The following is a 19589-nucleotide window of genomic DNA, read 5'->3' as shown; positions in this document are numbered from 1 at the left end:
TAATATTTCTATTATTAACAAGTTGTCCTCAGAGGGGAATTAGGTCTGTTTGACTGTCAGATGTTTTTCTTCCCTTTATCGAATTTGTCTTGTTGTTATAGTATAGTTTTATATCTTAAAGCAAAGAAATCAGATTAGAGAAAAGTGTGAGTGTGAACAAACTACCAGCATGCACTGAAAATAAAACTAACCTCGCTGGATTGTTTTTATTTTATCTGCAGTAATTGTATCAGTAGCATCACTTGTTAATTTGTGTGTTCTGCTTAGCTATTACTTTTATGTTCAAGCAAATATTTTGTAATTGTCCTAAATTTGAGAGTATAACAGAGCAAGGCTTACAGCAGGACTTCATTCCCAGGTAATTTAGCACATTTTGGTAGAAACTTAAACATAAATCAAGATTAAATGTGCATTTATTAATTAAAGCAGTCCCATAATTTAGCTCCTCATCCATCGCTGTAATTTACAGATCCACCCACTTGAAATATTCTTCTAATTAACAGGAATCTTATAATGATGAAGTGGCACAACCATGTAAAATGTTACATACGCTATAAACGAGAGGGATAAAGCATAAAAGTTGTGATCGTTTGATGCATTTGCTGGTCAGAGAAGTCTGTTTTTCTACTTTAACAAGTTATGTAATAATAATAACGCAAGCAGTCAGTTCTTTCGTTTAAAGTGGATGCAAAAGTCAAATGGATTTAATCCCCGCTCCTGCAAAATGAATGGATTTAGGGTATAAATACGGCGGCGTCTTTGTCGCTTGCTTTTATCACACAATACACGCTCTCCTCACTTTGATATTATGTGTAAACCAGTTCAAGAAAAGAAAGAGACAAAGCCGAAGCTGAGCGGGCATTCTGCAGTGTGTTTACCTCAGGGGGGGCGGTTACATAAAACCAGGTGGCAGTTATTTTTATGTACTACATTTGTTATGAAAATCCCACAAAATCAGCAAAGGTTACATCTGGGTAGAATTTATATGAATACATCTTAATAAAGAAACATGATAGTGTCTGCTCTTAAGATGTGGTATCCATCTGTGTTTAATAGTCTGATGCTCTGTAACATGTTTGTTATCATCCCATGTCTTTATCTCTGTGTGTTTGTCGAGCCCAATAACAATGTCTCTTAGCAAAATTGCACTCACCTTAACACATCTGCTGCTCACAGCTTCCACCGGGTTGCTGAACGATCATCTAAATGCATCTGTTTAAGGCTATCAAACCCAAACTTTGGGCATTTTTCTCACATATTTCTGTCTGCGTCGCAGGTATTAAAAGGTTTTCCTGAGTGCCTGCAGGCAGATATCTGCCTTCACCTCAACAGGAATCTTCTTCACAACTGCAAAGCGTTCCAGGGAGCCACCAAAGGCTGCCTGAGGGCCTTGGCCATGCACTTCAAAACCACTCACGCCCCTCCTGGAGACACTCTGGTCCACAGCGGCGATGTGCTCACCGCTCTCTACTTTCTATCCCGCGGCTCCATTGAGATCCTGAAAGATGACATTGTGGTAGCCATCCTGGGTAAATACAATCCCTCCATGATTATGTGGGGCACCATCATGGGCAACCAGAGAAGTGGGGGCTGAATTGATAAGAGACTGTTTTTGTGACAGGTGGAGGACGCTCCGAAGTTTGTTTTTATCTTCTTTGAGCTAAAATACATTATTTCCTGTTCGACCTTGTCCATCAATCATATCGTGGATATCTATTCTCAAAACCTCCTCGACTTATCACAGTGAGGTGATCAACTAAAAGTCACCTCCCTGTTGTACAGAAGATCAGATCGTGTGCTGAATGTCAGCATCAAACCTGTTGAGACAAACAACAGAACTCTTGTTTTGGTCTTGAATAAGGAAATGTGGGGTTTAAAGGTCAGTGCATCAGCAGTTGTTCGAGTTGTACAATGAAAATTGCCAGTTTAGGAGGTATTTCCTATTTTCATTGTCCTGCTTATGCTAATACGATTGTCTTTTGACACGTGTGAGCTCATTCTTCACTCGCCAATGTTGTCTAAACACGATTAACGCTTTGCCTTCATCATGCATGCTTCGCACAGTGTGATTCAGTGCCGGCTTGTCGCTTTATCAGACTTGCACAATGAAAACAGCTCACCTTCAAAATAAAAATTGTGCATTTTTGAAACTACATAAATTAAAGGTGAGCTATGTAGTTTCACATGGCACGTCTTTCAAGATTCAAGATTTTTAAAAAAGGTTTATTGTCCATTATTGGAGGCAATAATGGAAATGTGTCTTTCGCTGTTGCATGGCTCATAAAATACATACAGTGCATATAAGAACATCAAATGCACTAAAAGATAACACAATACAAGGAGTAATTTTATGTAGTAACAAAGTTGAAACCTTAGAAGATGATTTAAAAAAAGAAGAATAAACAATGACAATAAAGAGATATTAATACTAGACATTGAGGGCTATATGCTGGTTCAGCTCAGTCCTAAGGTTCTGCTTTATTTGTTTATGTCTAATGAGACAATTTAGAAGGCAAAAGAAAATTGTATTAGCACAAGTAGGAGAATTAAATTAGCAAATACCCCTGAAACATTTTTCATTATACACCTCCAACAACCACAGATGAATTATACTTCATGCTTGGACCGTTTTGTGAGTTTCATAGTCAGTGCTATCAATATGATAAGATACATTTTTGTTTTTTGATTATAGTCTAAAAGGAAGCACATACAAAAAGGTCACTCTGATACCCACATGTGAATTCGAGGCACGTGGTGGATTTAAAATGTCTATGTTAACATATACACACATGGCTTTTTCCACTGTGGACTTTTTGTGACGGTATTAATTATGTAGTACTGATTGACTGAAACATTTGCATTATTAACTGAGCTTCACTCTGAGCAGGATGCTTGATATTTTCAAATATGTGGAGATGCCGCTGTCATAATCTCAGCAAAGGATAGGCAGTGCAGTTTCCCAGCGGACACACGTTATTTTAACACAGCGATACTTACACGGAAGCTCAGCGTGACTCGTGTGCACATCAAAGAATTAACTGTTATAATGCGAGTCCTTAGGTGAATAATTTTCAAGTCATTACAGCAGCTAAACCACATCATGTTCACACATTTTGACAAGAGTGGAAAGGTGCGCCTGCCGCCCCCCTTTCCTGTCCTCTGGGCAAACAGGGCTGCTCAAGTGGCAGATTTGAGACGCTGACATTTCTATTAAGTGGCTGCATGAAAGGTTGTTTGGCAATTTCAAAGAACACTGGGAAATAGCTGCCACTTTTTTTGACAGCATAAGGAAATGAGTTAAAGCTGTTAAAAAGAGATTTTAAAAAAGGGGCAGTAAAAGACTAAACTGATAAAAAAAAAATAATAATTCTTTAGTTAGGAATACACTGAATGCTCATTACTCTTATTAGAATAATGAGTATTTGTCTTTTTCTTCACGGGTGAACCACAGCCAGGTGCTACAGGCCAAGCCTGGATTAAACTTGCCATTATTCATGAGATGAATGCTCTCCACAGCTGCACCTGACAGAATGGGGTATAAGCTTAGCAAAAGCTGCTGCATCACACAAAACCAATTATTAACAAACACACGGGGGAAAGTCAGTGATCTCATAGACCCGCCGGTTTATATTCGATACAAACATAACGCTCAATCAGCACCATTTGGCTTCAGTTTGTTGGGAAAATCTTGTTGCTATGTGTGTTACCACCGAGCAAACTGCCCCAGCCTCTGACAAGGCAGAGGTCAGCTGATAGTGCCAAAGCATTCTCCTCTTATAATGAGTCCGACAGGGCCACTAGCATTGTTCCACAGGTGAGGAATTAGTCTCTCACACTTCAATCCAGGCTAATGACTATCTAAATCCTTGTGCTGAGAGCTGCATGTGGGGCAGAGATACAGCACTCTGTGTGAGGCTGTCCTCAGTGGTGGAAAGGTGTCCGGTGCCCGCTGTGAAAGGCACACTGGCTGCCAACATATCATATCCCTTTTTCCCGAACCCCTGCTTACAGTGTCGGCATTTAGCGAACCCGGGGTCCAACAAAGGGACTTCTCATCACTACCTCTACACCAGATCTCTTGTCATTTTTTTAACCAAAACGGACCCTTGTTTCAGCTTTTATTCCCCAGCTTGCTGGGAGGGATTTCACGTCTTCCTGTAGGCTTGCTGAAGAACTGGCTTCATTATGCGATAGCCATTATCAACACATTTTTTTGCCTTTGAAGTGCACAACAAGTGTGTCAATCATAATCTAACCCTCCTTTGCCTTAACTTCAAAGTTGCTTTGAGTTAGCAGTTATTCCTCAGCGTAAATAATGGATCAAAGATAGAAAGACAACTGATGCATGGGCCTTGGGAGAACATCTACGCTGGGAGGAAAAGGCTGTTTGATTTTCATTATCCACAAAAACAAACACGTCTGGTGCCCTTTAGTGCGAGCCTGAGAGCTGTGAGATAAATCCCTATAGATATCATGACATAAATTCTTCTCTATAACACGCATGACTGCTGGTAAATGTCACTGCCAGCACATCTTTGCCCCATCCCAGTGAACCTTGCATGAAGATTTATTGTCTCTGTGTGTGTTGATATCAGGAAAAAATGACATCTTCGGAGAAATGATCCATCAATTAGCCAAGCCTGGAAAATCCAACGCTGATGTGCGAGCTCTGAGTTACTGCGACCTGAGCACCATTCAGAGGGAAGACCTGTTGGAGGTGATAGACATGTACCCGGAGTTTGCCGACTTCTTCTTCAACAACCTGGAGCTCACCTTCAACCTAAGAGATGAGTCTGCAAAGGTAGACTACATTACACTGGTGCTATGGGACCTATATGTTCAGTTGATTCTGTTTAACAAGTAATCACATTGTTTATGACTACAGGCATCGACAATGGTTAGGCCTGTCAAGATTTTTGTTGGACCATATATTGCCCCAGAAATAACTGTCGCCGCCTACCTCGCACTGCTATATGTGCTTAGACCTGACCACCAGCATGTTAGTTGTCATCATTTGATAGTTTGTTGGAAGGTAACATTACGATGTAGAGTCCCATTATATAGATGCCACAATCTTTATATCGTATGTAGTCACATCTTAAGTTAGCTTATGTTAGCAAAACTCGAGCAAACATGTATAGGTTAGTTAATGTGACAATGAAGAGGAGTTAGCCTTATGTCAGATCACCAACGTCAGCCAGGTTTGCTTCCTGCTTTTACTTGTAGTAACGTTAAAAAGATTTGGAAAAGGCCAGATAGGTTGGTTGCCGTGATACTTTTAAGATGACATGAATTATGATTAGCCAGAAAAGATCAAGGCTTCTCTGGTTTTCACTGAGATCAGAATGATTTGGCCTAAGTTGATATTGCCTGACTCCTAGAAAGTAAACATAAACATTGTAGCACCTGGCTGAACATGGCTGGTGTTGCCATGTTTCTTATTGTCCAACCTAGCAACAGTAATTTGCATCTGTCAATTGCAATAAACTATATCATTGTCATTTTAAGACCATTGCTTCAAAGAGCAATGCACTTTTTTTCTTATATATATATATATGTATATATATATATATATATATATATATATATATATATATATTCTAAATAAATAAAATGTAAATTTAAAAAACGTTTATGCGCTGGGCCTGAGTCTTACACATTCCCATGGAGTCTTACAACAGGCAATATCGAGGTCAGCACAAACAGCTGAAGTGATGTCCATATATTGATTAGCCAATAAGAAATGTACAATAGGTTGATGACATAATTATCATGAAAGGCTTAACAATGGTAGTTAAGACTACATTAGCTTTTACTGCACTTAAACTGGCCGACCTAGCAACAGTAATTTGCATCCATCAATTGCAATAAACTATATCGTTGTCATTTTAAGACCATTTTATGTCACTGATGAAATGATAATATCATAGTATAATAATGCAAGTACTTTAAAGCAATGCACTTTAATTCTTATATACTGTATGTATATATATATATATATATATATATATATATATAAGAAATGCACAATAGGTTGATGACATAATTATCATGAAAGGCTTAAAAATGGTAGTTAAGACTACATTAGCTTTTACTGCACTTAAAGCTATTCCAAATTAATAAATATTGACCACTAATCGTGTAAGTGCATTAATTCTAATGCTCGCGTTGTTGCAGCCCTCAGGCTCCCAAGACTGTGATTCAGATGGCGAGGCCAGTAAGAGCACTAAAAGAAGGATCTCCTTCACACCAGATCTGTCGAAAGGTAAGTAGGAACTAATGTGCACAGCCTCTTTCCGCATGATTTGTGGCTGCAAATTTGTTCTTTGTTGTTGCTCACTGAGAACAACTATTCCATGTGGAATACAGTACAGTGTTATTCCACTGACTGCTGTTGATTGCCGTTCTACAGGGGATAACAAGGAAGTAGTTGGTGAAATTGGGAGGGAGAGGGAGTCTAACTCGTGCCTAAAGAGATCTTCAGAAGCCCTGGGTCCCTCTCCACCCAGTGCCGCGGTCCTGGACTCGAATCTTGTTGTCAGAGACAACTTGGAGAGACGACCATCTTTTGAAGGTAATATATTTTGTTATATTACCTTCTATTCCAAGAAGGTAGGCAAGGAAGGCTTTCTACTCCAAAACAGACAGTTATTTTGTCCTGAGTCTCAACAGTTCAAGTTAAATGGTGGAATTACTCTAATCACATTACTAAATAGCCAACGCACGATCTGATATAGTCGAGTTGGTGGTGTTCCCAGAACGTCATACATCACTATGTTCTAGGACAGCCGCTAAAACTGATCAATCACGCTATTGTAATGTCATAGTTTAGCGACTTGGGGATAAGACCGGAAAAATACACACATGGGAGATGTTCTTCCTTCAAACACAGTCTTTTTTAACCTCAACTATATTTTCCTAAACCTAACAAAATATTTTAGTTCCCTAAATCTACCCAAATATTTTAGTTCCCTAAAACTAACCAAATATTTTAGTTCCCTAAAACTAACTTAACTAACTAAACTAACTGAACTTAGTGTAAAAATAATGAATGAACTGTATGATAATATGTTCATAGCAGGATTCAATTCCCAGTTTCCCAATTGAGAGTCCTATATGAAGCCCACTCAACCAAAAGGACCCCATAAGCTGTTTTTCCGCTTTTTAAGTCAAGTTGACATAATGGTCCTGAAACAACATTAATCATGATGTTCTCGGATCAACACTAACACAGGGATATCAGATAGAGCGTAACAAACCAAGAATGTGCGCTTGATTATATTTTATTAGCCAGCATGCCGGTCTCATCAAAATGAAACAGAATGCTTCTTCTTCACAAAGTGTTCATGTTGGTCTGGTTGGTTGGCTGGTACCGCAGCACTGGGACATTAGCCATTCCAAATTAGGGAGAAAAAAAGGAATACAAAATGCAATGGTTGAGTTGAATCGCATCAGTAGATTATAAATAATTACTTTCCAATTATTGTACACAGTCATCAAAAGCCGAACATTACAAGCTTCACAGAGCCAGATTTTTATTGCATCTTATTATTCTGCTGTTCATGTTTTTTTGTCCAACCTTGTACATATCAACAACAGCCATATATACTGACCTATTTTTATATGATAGACAGGACTATGACGCATGCATACATCGAAGAGAGATTTGATTCAGCTGCCCTGTGATTTCCGAGGTCTTTGTCAGGGCAGTCTCAGGTGTCTAATATTCACACATTTATAAGGCTAATAATCTTTAAATACATACAAATGCAATAACGAATAGTCTCTTAACGGAGTGACTAAACCAGTATGTTTGATATTAGTCTGCATCTTCAATGAAACAGAATACAGAGAGTGGAGATTCCAAATTTATAGTCTCCGTTCTTTTCTCCGAGGAGTCTGGCTCCGAGATCTTAAAATACGCTGCAATAACTTTCTATGATAAGCTGATATAGAAATGGCAGGATTTTGTATGGGCATAGCACACCCCACTGACAGGTCTGGCAAGTCAAGTAGTGCAAGACAGCCGGTTGGGGATATGGAAGGGGAAAAAACCTGAGTGAGAGACAGGAGCTATTGTTAATCTCTACTGCTGGACGTGTGCAGAAAACAAGGCAGCATGAGGGCAAAGGTAAGTATCATGCATGGTAAAGGAACATGAAACATTTAAAAATCATCCTCATGTCTATATGGTCTTTGTGAAGTGCGAACCCACCTGCACAGACTGCCGCACCAGATAGTGTAATCACGTACTTACCATCTCTGTGTTTAAAATCACAAAAGAGGCTCATATCACCCGACTGCAAGCTGAATCCTAACATGTGCCCCGGTGAGATAACAACAGAGTTAGTTTGCTCCTGGAAAACACTGCGTTAACAAATCTCTCCAGTACAAGAGGGCTTGATGAATTACAACAAAGAACCTACACGCAGCTCTCCTGTAGAGATTAATTACATTCTATTTTAGTCGAGTGGTTTTTTTGTTCAGTGATGACGTTGTTCTGACCCACATGTGAGGATGTAAAGCACGCGTGTTGCTTTGGCTCTCCAGATCTCTGCTGTGATAAATGGGCCTGTAAGAAGCCTACGGACTTCCTGGATGAGTCAGCACAGTTCCAGGAGCTGAGAGAGGACGATAATTCTGCCAGCGAAATCACGTACGGAGAGGTGGAACAGCGCCTAGGTCAGCTTCAAGAGCACCTGAACAGGTACATATTTCTAAAGTCGGTGTGCATCCTCATTTAACTGTCATAAACTGTGAGTTACTCCAGAATGGGAAGTTTATTAAACCGGTAAGTGACACTTGGATGGAGTAAAATCTTGCCTCATGTCAGGCCACATGCAGGATGCTTACACATAAAAGCATCAGTGACAATAATTCAATAATAAACTAATAATTCCTTGATTCAAGTACTTTTACTAGAGACATTTTAGCTGTGAATTTAGAAAAGTTAGCTGATGATACTGTATTTTAGCATTATTGTATTGTAACATGCTGATTTTCAGGTTTATAATTTTATTTTGGGTTACTGCTAAAATAGGTTTATGCGCTCTAATGCTCAAAAAATGCATCAGTTTTCTCATACGGCAGCACTGTATTCCCTCTCTGCCAGAAACGCTCTGTTTGAGCTCCTGTCCCTCTCTAAGGCCGCCCTCCCAAATGCCCAGCCTGCTCTGATTGGTCAGCTCACACACACCTGAGCCAGCACCGCTCACCGTGACACCAGTCGGCTCTGTCGTGGTCTACCATGATTATACGCATAAATTATGCAAATGTATGACATGGCGACGTAGTGCGATGTCAAGAATACAGTGAATTAAGGGCGAGGCATTTCAGGCACGTCAGGAGCCGTGTTTTCTGTGGGAGAGAGGAGCTCCCGTTGGCGTGGACTTTTTAACTTTCAAGACCTTTTACATGCACCAGAACAAAAAATGCATAAGAGGTCTCCTTTAAGTAAATGATCTAAATGCTTCCTCCACCTTTGTTTGAGGAGGTAGCCCACTATTTTGGGAAATTGGCTGAAACAGTTAAAACATTGACTTAAAAACTAAATGTGGTGACTGTCTCAATGACTGAAATATTATCCTCTAAGACTTTCTCTTGCTGAAGTGCGTGGTGCATTTGTTGTCTTTACCTGAAATAACTAACAATAGATGCACCATTATTGTGTATTAATCGCTCATAAACTCGGTCAGCTACAACAAAAAGAGCCAGGAGGCACAGTGGAGTCATGCGCATGTTAAATTCTGCTGTGCTTCAACACAGCACAGTCTGCTCTTGGTTTTAATAATGGAATGCATTATACACCGACTGACTGACTGTGTTGTTCGTCATTCAAACCCACAGAAGTTTATTTTAAGTTTGAGGGGAGTTCCCAAAGTTCCCACAGACAACACACAGTCCAGATTGAATTTTGTGAAAAATGTGTATGAACTGATGCAGTGGGCATCTACATCCTGTAGCTTTACTGAAGAATAGGAACAAGCACAAACAGAAAATATGAAGGTAACCGGGCCAGGCAGAGTGGAAGAAGATCACATTTCTAGTATTAAGGTTACTTATGTTATATGTAAGAATTCTGCATTACAATGTCTAAAAACAATTAGACCGTATATATTTTGTTAAGTTGTGTACGGACATTATCATAAATGTTGCTGACAATGCTAAAACCCAGAATCGACAAGTTTACTCAAGGTAACGTTGCGTTTCCTGTGGCTGTAAGACACATAGATAGCTAAAACCTTACTGCATCCATGAACATTTGTGCCTGAGTCACGTCAGATTTTTATCAGCAGTTGTGGTTGTTTAATGGTGTGTTCACCACCAGCGAAGCAAGTTCATTCGTGTTTATTCGCCCCAAACAGCCAGATTACTTTACTGTACATTAGCCGTAAGCTAGCAAGCAACGACTCGCAGAGGGTGTGTGTGTCTGTGTGTTTGCTTTCAGGTCAATCACTAAACTCAGCACTCACCAGAGAGTTCGGTTCTCTCTCTTCTTTTCCCCTCACCTTTCTGTGACATGAAGTACAGTGACATTTCTCCAACATTACAGTAAATAAACACCCAACAATGGAGGTCACCACCGTGGATCGTTACTGCAGTCAGGTTGATAAATAGGAGTGAAGATAAATCTACTTTTAAATCCCAGAAGTTGAAAAGTATTATCTGAGCTTTCCTCTCATTGATAAAGAGCTTGTTATCAGAGCATAATCCAGTGTGATTTGGAATTTTCACCTTTGGTTCAGTTTTTTGAGGAACTCAGTAACAATTATGTTTTATAAAGTTGGCTTATTACTGTAAATAGCTGAGTAGCATTTCTTTTGATTGAATAGAAACAGGCTACATGTGTCCATCACCTTGTCTCTACACAGTCTCTGAGTAAAAGCACTGCACATTTGGGCCGTGATAATAGAAATCTGACAGGTCTATGCAGAAATTTGTTAAAGCACCTTATTAAGTTTTAGTTTCTGATCATTTTCTGAGGAATTAACACAATTTGAATTTGTTATTATTCTTATTAATTATCCTACCATTACAGTTTCAGTTTGCGACTTAATAATTATGGAGTGCTTTATTTTTTAAAGTTGTCACCTCCCACACTGCTAAAAGTAAGCTACACTTCCCACCGCGATCACTGGCGATGGGTAGTTCAATTGCCAATGCACACGAGTAGGTGGAGGAAGGCAACTAGCTGGCAGAAGCTGTTGTCGGACTCAGAGTGGGCGGCTGGATCTACTGGAAGCAGGATGTGCCACTGTAGAACCGGAACATATCAGACTTGAGAATGGATTGGTACAAAAGGTTTGTTTGTACGATTTTGCAGAGTAGTGATCAGAATCCAAGACTGTCTGAAACATATCTGCAACAAAAGCCACCTTTAAGCTAAGCTCCCCATGATTTAAGCGATAAATATTTACATTTACTCGAACTTTCCGGAATGAATGTTTCATTTAAGTCTCATTATTTTCTGAGGCGGAGAAACACATTGGCCATCGTTTTAACAACACACCTGCAGCCAGCAGGCGACCTGAAATAGACACACAAATGAACAGCAGGTGGTATTTTTAGCTGGAATTATCACAGAGAACCAGAGACAGCAGTCTGAAATACTGGGCAGGCTTATTTTATTTAGCACAAATAAGACATTTTATCCACTGCACTCTACCTGACCTTGTTTTTTCCCCCTAATGCTAGCTGGCTGCAGGATGAGCAGCACTTCTCTGTCATTTTGTATATTTGTGGCTTTGACTAGTCTGAAAGGATACGACAGGGAGAAAAAAATGTTGGTGCAGCGTTCTCTACGGAAAAAAATCCTTATGAATAACCAAGCAAAATTCACTTTGCTGCACCTGCTTTGTGTGACTGCTTTCACTTTATCCCTCATCAGTCAACACCTAGTCAGCAAATGCCGCCTCACTACAGAGAGCAGCACAATAAACCAGGAACAACATATTTGACGCTCTCTGTGTATATTAGAGGGATTTCAGGTAATTAAAACGTTATTTAGCATTACCCGAATTTGCCTGATGCCCTATATATAGAGCTTGGATGAAATCTACTCATAATTAGATTGACCAAATGAGTGTGATACAGTCATTTCCACAGTAAACGCTGAATTCACACCTCCCACACAAAGCTCATTATCACTCCTTGCAAGAGCAGCGTCTTTCGTCTACTACTCAGGCTGAATGTGTCCCTGTGCTTTCAGGATCTCTTCATTTGGCCACCGAGGAGCACAAGCTCCATCTAGTGCTCAGTGAAGCACAACCGAGTGTGTTTTCATCCATTACATGATCAGACTTGTAAGAATTAGGCATTCAGCTGCTCTTGTCTCGGATCATCTGTCCGTCTGACTTTCTAACTGTTGTTTTTCTGTTCTTTTTCAGGCTGGAGTCTCAGCTGATGTCAGATATTCACACCATCCTGCAGCTGCTGCAAAGACAGCCGACGCTGGGACCTCCAGCCTACAGCACTGTGACTGCCAGTCCGGACTATCACAGACCTGCAGTGAAGGTTCAGCCAGTTGCTCTGACTGCAAGCCATTTCTTCAGCCATACAGGAACTCAAGTAAGGAGGTTTTAGGAGGCAGAGGCATTGCTATTTTTAGACGTGTACACAAAGCATTGCATCAGCTGGCTTTTACAGTCACCAATCACTTTCTCACCAAGTCATCAGTGATGTTCAGAGAGACAATGAGGCAGTCTCGAGCTCTTTTTCATAATGATTTGCTCCGACCTGTTTCACACCGTTACTGCTGAATGTTTTTGAATGATTGTCTGCCACAGTGTTTGGATAATCACAAGAAAGAATCATTAAGCCACTGTCAGGTTTTTGTATGACTGACCTGACTCTCATATGTGCAAAAATAGCAACAATAACACCATATGGGTCAATACTAGTATATATAGTATTAGTATATAGTATTGTAGCATGTTTTGAATTGAGTTTTAAATTTGTAAATATAACAATAATTTATGTTTGGCCAGGGCCGTAATGAAAATGTATGTTGAGGCGACACATGCCCATAATGTCCTCCCCAATACAGTGACGTTAAAAATATCAATTAAAATGTAATAATAGGTTCAGATTTAGATTACCTTATTTGTACACGTAGGTAGATTTGATTTGCACAGTGTCGATTTTAAGAGTTGGCTTTACTTTTAAAAAGGTCAGGAAACCAATTACCTCAGAAGTAAAGTAGACTATTCAATTTAAGTTGTTAGAGCGAAAAGGTTTTGAACAACTTAAAATTATTAGTCTACTTTACTTGGTAATTTTGAGGTGATTGGTTTCCTCAATTTTTTCAAGAGCACTTTGATTTTACGCTGCATTCAAGGCATTTATCTCGACACTCATTTTTCTCAACAACAGTGCCCCCATAATCATAACTCAACTTAACAAATTGCCATGACTATTGCTACCACTTCTAGTATTACTATGTACTGCAGTTCTGCATGTGGTTCGTCCAAGTGGTGTTGCCACTGCTCTGGTTTGGCACACCGTAAATTGTAAAAGTTGGCTTTTCTTGAAAAAATCCATGAAACTGATCACCTCAGATTTACAGAGTAGATTGTTAAATTTAAGTTAAACAAGCCAAGAAGTCATTTTGTCAGATTTTATGGTGTACAATCAATGCCAAACACTTTACTGGCTCTCTATTTCATTACTTTCATACACATAAAAAGTGGAAAATTGGAATCTAATATAAGTGTTCGGCCTTGCGTTTGTCAATTCTCATTCAGTTCTGAACCTTTTTATTTTTACTAATAGGTTAAACCGTTTAGAAACTAAATATTGAATGACAAGAAAATGTTGGATGAATGAACCCGATTCAGTTTCAGAGTAAATACAGCTAAATATACTCCAGTATGTTAACTGTATTCTGCCACTCTTCTTCTTAGGGCCCCAGCCTCAAACTGGAGAGGACCGTTGAGGAATCCAAAGACTCTCTGTCGAGCTTGGCCAACGTGAATGCACCCATCGAGGACAGCCTTACAGCACTGCTTGTACAAAGACATACAGAGCCACAACAACAACAACAGCAGCAGCAGCAGCAACAGCAGATCACAGGGCATCAACAGTCTGCATTGCTCCTTCTTCCAACTGAGACCTCCTCCATCTCCTCCTCCTCTTCCTCTCAATCCCCTTCTCACTCCAACCTCAACACCACTGGACTCCACAGACCTGTCTCAGACCCAGAGTTTCCAAGGCCATAAGGCCAGCAGTGGTCCAAGGCCAGCAGTGTTCTGATATCTGGGTTGTAATGCTGTAATTACTAAGTAGCAGCTTTTTTATCAGCATGCCGGCACAGACATCTGTATTGTTGATTTGCAATGGCTTGGTAATAGAAGTAAGATGTTTGTTTTATTTTCTCATTATGCATGTGGGTAAAATACTGTTCGCTGCAGTTAACAGTGTGTGAACAAACTGTTTTCTGCAGTTATCAGTGTAATGATAATGGTTACATATTGTAACAGCTTCTGTCAACACAGAAGCCCTCTGATGGATTCTTTTGGCATCATTGCTTGTCTATTCACAAACTTCAATATTTACATGTAGATGCCCCAGCCAATCAGGGCGAACCTATTCAACCACACACAGAGTGGAGACAGCATTTCCTCAGTCACTCAGGGGCCTTATTACAGAAAAATGTCTGAATCGCTCAACCTATTTTAACTTACATTTCAAAGATACAAATCTTTTTTCCCCATTACAGAAGCACACTTTTCTTGTCACTGGCTAGCTATATATATATATATATATATATATATATATATATATATATATACATATATATACATGTATACATATATATGTTTATAAACCCATTAGTATATGTTCAGGGAAATCAAGTGTTAGCTTCTCAAACAGGCAGAAAATAGTTCTAGCTTCTGAAAAAGGCTAACAAAAGTGTAAGCTTCTTCAACAAGTTAACAACAGTGTTAGCTTCTCCAACATGCTAACATCTGTATTAGCTTCTCCAGCATATTTCAGTGTTCATGTTGTTCCCCATCAACAATGTTTTTGTCATAAATACCTTAGTTAGTGGCATTTAGTTTGTATTCAGGACAGGGTCTTTGCCATCCTAACTTACGATTCCTAATTTAGGAGATTCTTTAGCTTGGTCGGTTCTGTAATAGCTAAATCTCATTCAAATGTTTTATTTTATCCTAAAATAAAATAGGATTATCTCCCAAAAGCAGTTACAAAACATGTTTTTGTAACACTAAATCCTAAATGTCATCCCAAACTCAGATGCGATAGAGTTTTCTGTAATGAGGCCCCTTCTTACTAAATTCGACTTAATCAGCAGGAATGCAGGTTAAAGGGTTACACCTGGTTGTGAAAGATGAAGTGCTACAACACCCAACTCTCTATGTCACTCAGGCTTAGTACTCTAATGGGCTCTGAACTGCTGCATGTGACTCTGTTGCGACATTTTGCACACAGTTGGTCACTCTGGGCTGGGATGAGTGGGCAGCAAGGCTAGAGGCAGAACATAATGAGCACCACATCTGTCCCGCTGTTCGCAAATGGGGTCTCTGTGCACCAGTCTAACTACATTTACAATTTTATTCATGAATGCAGGAAACAGGCATGACAACCTTGACTATTTGAGAGTATGTGTCCTTCCTTCCATCAAATTGCGAGGCAAGAGGAGCTGATTGACCTACCTCACACTAGACGGGTCCAAATGTCCAACAGTCTGGGCATCACTGCATCTCATCATGTGGGTTTCTTCCACAGAGCTGGGATTAGTCTGGCTTCCCAACACAGAGGCCATAGTCACCACAGCTCACCAGTCTGTGCAGCAGATGGAGGATGACGAATCAAACCAGGAAGGGCATGCACCGTATGACTCAAGCCAACTGCTCCTCAACATCCCAAGGCGAGGTACCTGTGGGTGCTGAGTTTGTTAAGGATCAGTGAGGGACCAAAAAAAGGGACCCATGGCCAAGACAGGAACTCAAAAACCTGTTCTTTCTGGTTCAGGAGGAGGTGAAGGTGAACACACCACCACATAGAAAGTCTCATAACTTCTTCTGAGCAGGAGCCAGTAGAAAGGCAAAAGTAAGTCACCTGACAATTGGAAGTCAGTAATCCTCAGCTACCAGTACTCCTGTGCAGAAAGGAAAGGAAAAGAGGACAAACATTTTTTCCAGGACAAACACTGCCAGGAGAATTCCTGTCCATCGACTGATAAAAAGTTAACAGCGATCATTTCTTTGGATAGGAACTTGCCAACAACCCTGTCAAGCCTTTCCCACCCTGTCATGCCTGCGGTCTAAGGGAGCAGGTACTCCACCCCTCACTGCCAAAGTGGCCCAAGAGGCAGAACAACAGAAGTGATCACTCAGCTTCCAAGACTCCAGTCAGAGCAACAGACAAGTAGAGATGTAGAGATAGAGGACAGGACTAAAGGTGGTAAGTGCTGGCCAGCATGCAGTCCAGCACTGTCACCAAGGCTTGTCCAGGTAGTTTGGAAGTGCAACCTGAGACTTGGACGCAATAATGTGAGCTGAAGAAAGGAACCACTGCTTTGTCTGTGTCTCATTGTGCATGTATGAGTACCTTAAGCATGATGAAAGTAATGATGACAAAGCTGTTCCTCCTCCGGTTGTTGGGTAGCACCTGCCCCTTTCAACTAGAGCAAACCTAGCCCTGGTTCTGGGCTGGTGCTGTTTCAGAGTCAGTTCAAACTGCCTACCTTTTAAGAACAGGTTGTCTTTTCCACTGCCAAGTCATGTCATTCAGTCACTGTATAACCCTAACCCTCCAGTTTCCCACCATTGCTAGGAACAACAATGGCAGACGTTGATTCCCTTCCTTACATCCAGACTTGACTGGTCCTCCAACCACCGTTGCTTTGATCCGGCGTCCATAGTGCAAATCTTTTGTTTGTTCTCCCTTGGATAAGTGAGAACATGCTACACTAGCTCTGATTTTTAAAAATGGTGGTCAGAAGCTGTTTAACTTGTGGTCACGATAACCCCGCCCCCAGCCCCTGACATAAGCGGGTGTTGGTGCTGCTCTGGAACCAGTTTTCCTGGCCAAGAGCCATTTCTTTGGCTGTAGAAACTCAAAGAACTGGGTCAAGAGTAGCACTTGGCTCTGAACCAGCACCTGAACTGCCTTGCTCGAAAAGGGGTAAGCACTGACAAGGCCAAAGATGGAAACACATGCAACCGATATGCTCCACTGGAACTGAAGATCTTGCCTGAAACTGGACACATGGGAACCCTTTACAGTTGCTGATGGATCTGATCACTGCTGTTAGAGCCTGTTAGAGTCTAAAGCCTGTGTGTGATACATTCAAACACTCTGAGGGCCTGAGCCCGCATACAAACTGGTTATACGAACTATTTTCTGCAGTTTTTAGTGTAATACAGCATTATTACAAAGGTGTGAGAACAGTTTTCTTCTCCTTAGTTGTATGCCTGTCTTCTCTGAAGTGTGACTCAGGGGTTATGGACAATTGCACTGCAATATACAGTACAGTATCAAGTATACTGTAGTTTTCTTCTTTAAACAATGTGCATTATTACTGCGGTCACTGATGTGCACCTACTGTACAACGTTAAGCCAACAGAATACACCATACATGCTTGTCCGGGCAGATATCACAACATGCAGATAAAAGAGTATTCTGCTGTTATCCCAGAGCTACGCCCCCCGACAAACAAGTATGATGTAGGTATTTCTACGAGGCAGTGCATGCGTTTTATATCTATATATTTACTGTTTTGCACTGCTTTATCAGCCCAAAGTAGCACATGACAATATACAATGATGTCAGCATATTTGTGTATTTTAGGATGCACTTAGAGGGTGGGTTTGATGGAGAGGGAGGGGATTTGGGGGGGAACACGTGGAAAGTTAGTACTTGCGCATAAACGGGCCCCAGAGAGGGTCGTGTGCCTATACAACCAATCCAAAATGCTAAGTCAGAACTTCATGTATAACTAAGCATCAACGATTCAGATCGTTTCCCTGTACTGTTTTTGTTGGCAATGTACATTAAAGTAAACATGTTGTTAGATAATTGTTAGAAAAGAAGTACATCATATTGCCAGATGTAAAGGAAAAAATGTATTTTTTTTAACTTATATGAGAAACTCTTTAGCAAAACAGTAGTACATATGTTTGTTTTGAAGCTGTGGGAGCAATAAATGAGAACACACTTACGGCTGAGTCACTGGATTTCACTTCAAGTTCAAGTTGGTGTCTAAATGAAAATACTGTTGCTGCTACTACTGAATTATCCCGGGGGCTTGGATCGAGCAGACGATGAAAGGACATATTATCTTTCTGTCAGTGGTAGCAGTGGAGTTATTGGGTGGGTTTGGGTGGTGAGCTGTTGTCTGGAAGCCACAGATATTTTTAGCTGTGCCCCTGATCACGTGATTACATAACAAAAGTCACCTCCACTGGAGTGAAATCATGCATTTTATGCATATCTTTGAGGTGATTACATATAAAATTGATCGCGGATATGTTCTTGATTGTTGCTCTTGGAAAAACAGAACTAGGCATGGAGTTTATATTACTAAAGCAGTGGTGAGGGCCCAAACCACAATCGGAAAATAATCTAATGAAAGTAAAATTCTTGTACAGAAAATTTTACTCAGATAAAAGTAAATATAATAACTACCCTTAAACCCCTTGAAGTGAAGTAACTTCAAAAGTGATGTAAGATTTTCCCTCTCAGTGGAGTATTCTACTCTCGTAAAGTTGCACAAAATTAAAATACTCAGGTAAGAGCAAATAATTCAACAGGGTACTTCGGGCCTCACTCACCAACAAGTCTTTTTAATTATTTGTACTGATAACAAAGGTAAAGGTGTCAGCTGTCGCTGCTCTTACAGGTGCAACATGAGAGTGAAGTTAATCAATCAGGTCTGCATGTGCCCACAACAGTCCTGAGAGGAGGCCTCATCACCCACGGGTAAATACGCCTGTGTGAGTTGTAAATGGGCCTTTAATGTCCTGCTTTACTCCTCTGTGTAAAGTCCTAAAATAATTACATACTGTATCTTCAGAAAGAAAAGGTCTGAAGTGCAGACGTTCGATGAAAGTGCTCGTTGGTAGGGGATGCAGAAGATCAAAAAAGAAAGTTCCAAGGCACCCTTCTGGAAAAAAGGTTAAATAAAATGCTTTGTTCAGGTGGCTTTTTCAATAAATTGTTCAAAACAATGGCAATGCATGTAAACAGCCTTTTCTTTAGGGTGTAGGTCCACAGCCTGAAGACGGCTGCTTGTGCCACTACGTGTGGGCTGCTGCTCAGCTTGTTTTTAACACGCATTGTCAATGTTTCTTTAAGAATTCTGGCATTAAATATACGGCAGACATTTTGACTTGTCAAAGCAAGAAGAGCAGAGGTGTGACCAATAACATTAACAATAGGGCTCCATTCTATTAAGTGCCCCAGTAAGCCATGTCTGGAACCGGCTCACCTAAATGGAATGCAGCCATCACGAATGTTATAAATTCCACCTGAGTTTTCCTGCTTTGACAATCCAAGATGTCTAAACAGTCTTTAGCCATCCTACTAAAGGGTTTTTAACCTTTTTTGCCAGAAGAGTCTTACA

General features: G+C 40.4%; 1 protein-coding gene across 1 annotated transcript in view; it reads left to right on the top strand.

The window, feature by feature from the left end:
* The window catches only part of kcnh7 (potassium voltage-gated channel subfamily H member 7), a 47515-nt gene extending 29330 nt beyond the window's left edge, over positions 1 to 18185 (top strand). Inside the window, exons 9-15 of the mRNA XM_084361312.1 lie at positions 1277 to 1529; positions 4596 to 4801; positions 6178 to 6265; positions 6413 to 6574; positions 8551 to 8707; positions 12387 to 12567; positions 13902 to 18185. Of these exons, the coding sequence (XP_084217438.1) occupies positions 1277 to 1529; positions 4596 to 4801; positions 6178 to 6265; positions 6413 to 6574; positions 8551 to 8707; positions 12387 to 12567; positions 13902 to 14216 (1362 nt within the window). The 3' untranslated portion in view covers positions 14217 to 18185. The remainder of the gene's footprint in view (positions 1 to 1276; positions 1530 to 4595; positions 4802 to 6177; positions 6266 to 6412; positions 6575 to 8550; positions 8708 to 12386; positions 12568 to 13901) is intronic.
* Positions 18186 to 19589: the final 1404 nt, after the last annotated feature.

Source organism: Pagrus pagrus (assembly GCF_965226575.1).
Source record: "Pagrus pagrus genome assembly, chromosome: 9".
In the NCBI taxonomy this organism is placed as follows: domain Eukaryota; kingdom Metazoa; phylum Chordata; class Actinopteri; order Spariformes; family Sparidae; genus Pagrus; species Pagrus pagrus.
Note: the sequence above shows the minus strand (reverse complement) of the source record. Positions and strands in the feature narration are given on the sequence as shown.